The sequence below is a fragment of the Rutidosis leptorrhynchoides genome, chromosome 11 (assembly GCF_046630445.1).
Source record: "Rutidosis leptorrhynchoides isolate AG116_Rl617_1_P2 chromosome 11, CSIRO_AGI_Rlap_v1, whole genome shotgun sequence".
In the NCBI taxonomy this organism is placed as follows: domain Eukaryota; kingdom Viridiplantae; phylum Streptophyta; class Magnoliopsida; order Asterales; family Asteraceae; genus Rutidosis; species Rutidosis leptorrhynchoides.
In genome coordinates, this window is record NC_092343.1 from 140,292,677 (window position 1) to 140,293,946 (window position 1,270).

The window sequence follows — 1,270 nt, forward strand, 5'->3', positions numbered from 1 at the left end:
ATTTCCCACTTTTAAGATTTGTTTCCAAGTTGAATTATTTCCTTTTACATTGTAGCTCGAATGATCAGAACCCAAACCCCCTTCTGCCCCGAAAACACTTTTGACAATACGGCCCATAATATGTTGCTAGAATTCCTAAATTTCCACCGCCACTTTCCTAAAAGAGCTAAGTTTTTGGCTATTAAGGAACCCACATTTAACTCGCCCAAGTTATAAGGAAGGGCAATAAAATCCCATTTTTCCCAAGACATTTTATTTGTTTCGCTCGAACCCCACCAAAAGAAGTTACGTCTCATACCTTCAAGTTTCTTCACAATGCATGAAGGCGCACGGAAAAGTGAGAAGTAGTAAAGTAGAAGACTGCTCAAAACCGATTGTATAAGTGTTAACCGACCCCCAAATGACACCGTACGCGCTTTCCAATCAGATAACCTCTTTCGGAACTTTTCAATAGCTAGGTCCCAATCTTTTACTTTTCTCATTGTTGCACCTATGGGAAGTCCAAGATATAAAAATGGGAAGTTTTCAACTTTACGTCCTACCCATGAAGCCATTTTGGCTAATTCAGACTCATTAACTCCAGTGCCCAGAATACCAGTTTACTTAGATTAATTCTCAAACCTTACATTGCTTCAAAACAGATAAGTAACTTAATCAAATTCCTTAAATTACTTTTGTTCCACTCTTCGAAGAAGACCGTGTCGTCTGCATATTGAAGATGCGTTAACTTGACCTTATCCTTTCCTATTACAAGACCCTTATAAAGCGAACTTTCGATTGCCCGCTTCATTAACATATTGAAACCCTCAGCCACAATTATAAATAGGTAAGGCGACAAAGGATCTCCTTGCCTTACACCCCTTCTCATTCGAAATTCTTTTGTCGGGGAGCCATTTACAAGAACCGAAATCGAATTAGAATGAAGACATGCCATAATCCAAGTTATTGATATTGCTCAAAATATACATATTTATCTTCGCAATATCTCCCTACTTTCGTGGCATTTCGATACGGGTTGTGATGATTAGTGAGCGGTTTGTGGTGTTTAGTCGTCTCGGAACAAAAGTGGTCTAAAAGTTCATATTTATGCTAAGGAATCAACCCTTGGGTCAAGGAAATGAACCTAGTGAAGTTTTGGAGTGAAAATGAAGTTCCAGGGTCAAAAGCGCCGCTCACAAGGTCAAAAGCGGCGCTCCTATGTGCTAAAACATGTGTTAAAAAGATCAGTAGCCAAAAGCGTCGCTCCTGATTTTAAAAGCGTCGCTCTAGC

At 39.5% G+C, this 1,270-nt stretch overlaps 1 protein-coding gene across 1 annotated transcript; it reads right to left on the reverse strand.

The window, feature by feature from the left end:
• Positions 1–622: 622 nt before the first annotated feature.
• LOC139875004 (uncharacterized mitochondrial protein AtMg01250-like) lies at positions 623–934 on the reverse strand. Its single transcript, XM_071862391.1, has one exon. The coding sequence runs from the start codon at positions 932–934 to the stop codon at positions 623–625; it is 312 nt and encodes a 103-aa protein (XP_071718492.1).
• Positions 935–1,270: the final 336 nt, after the last annotated feature.

Excerpts from the sequence above, each read along its gene's own strand:
- LOC139875004 (XM_071862391.1), bottom strand. The coding sequence starts at position 934 with ATGGCATGTCTTCATTCTAATTCGATTTCGGTTCTTGTAAATGGCTCC.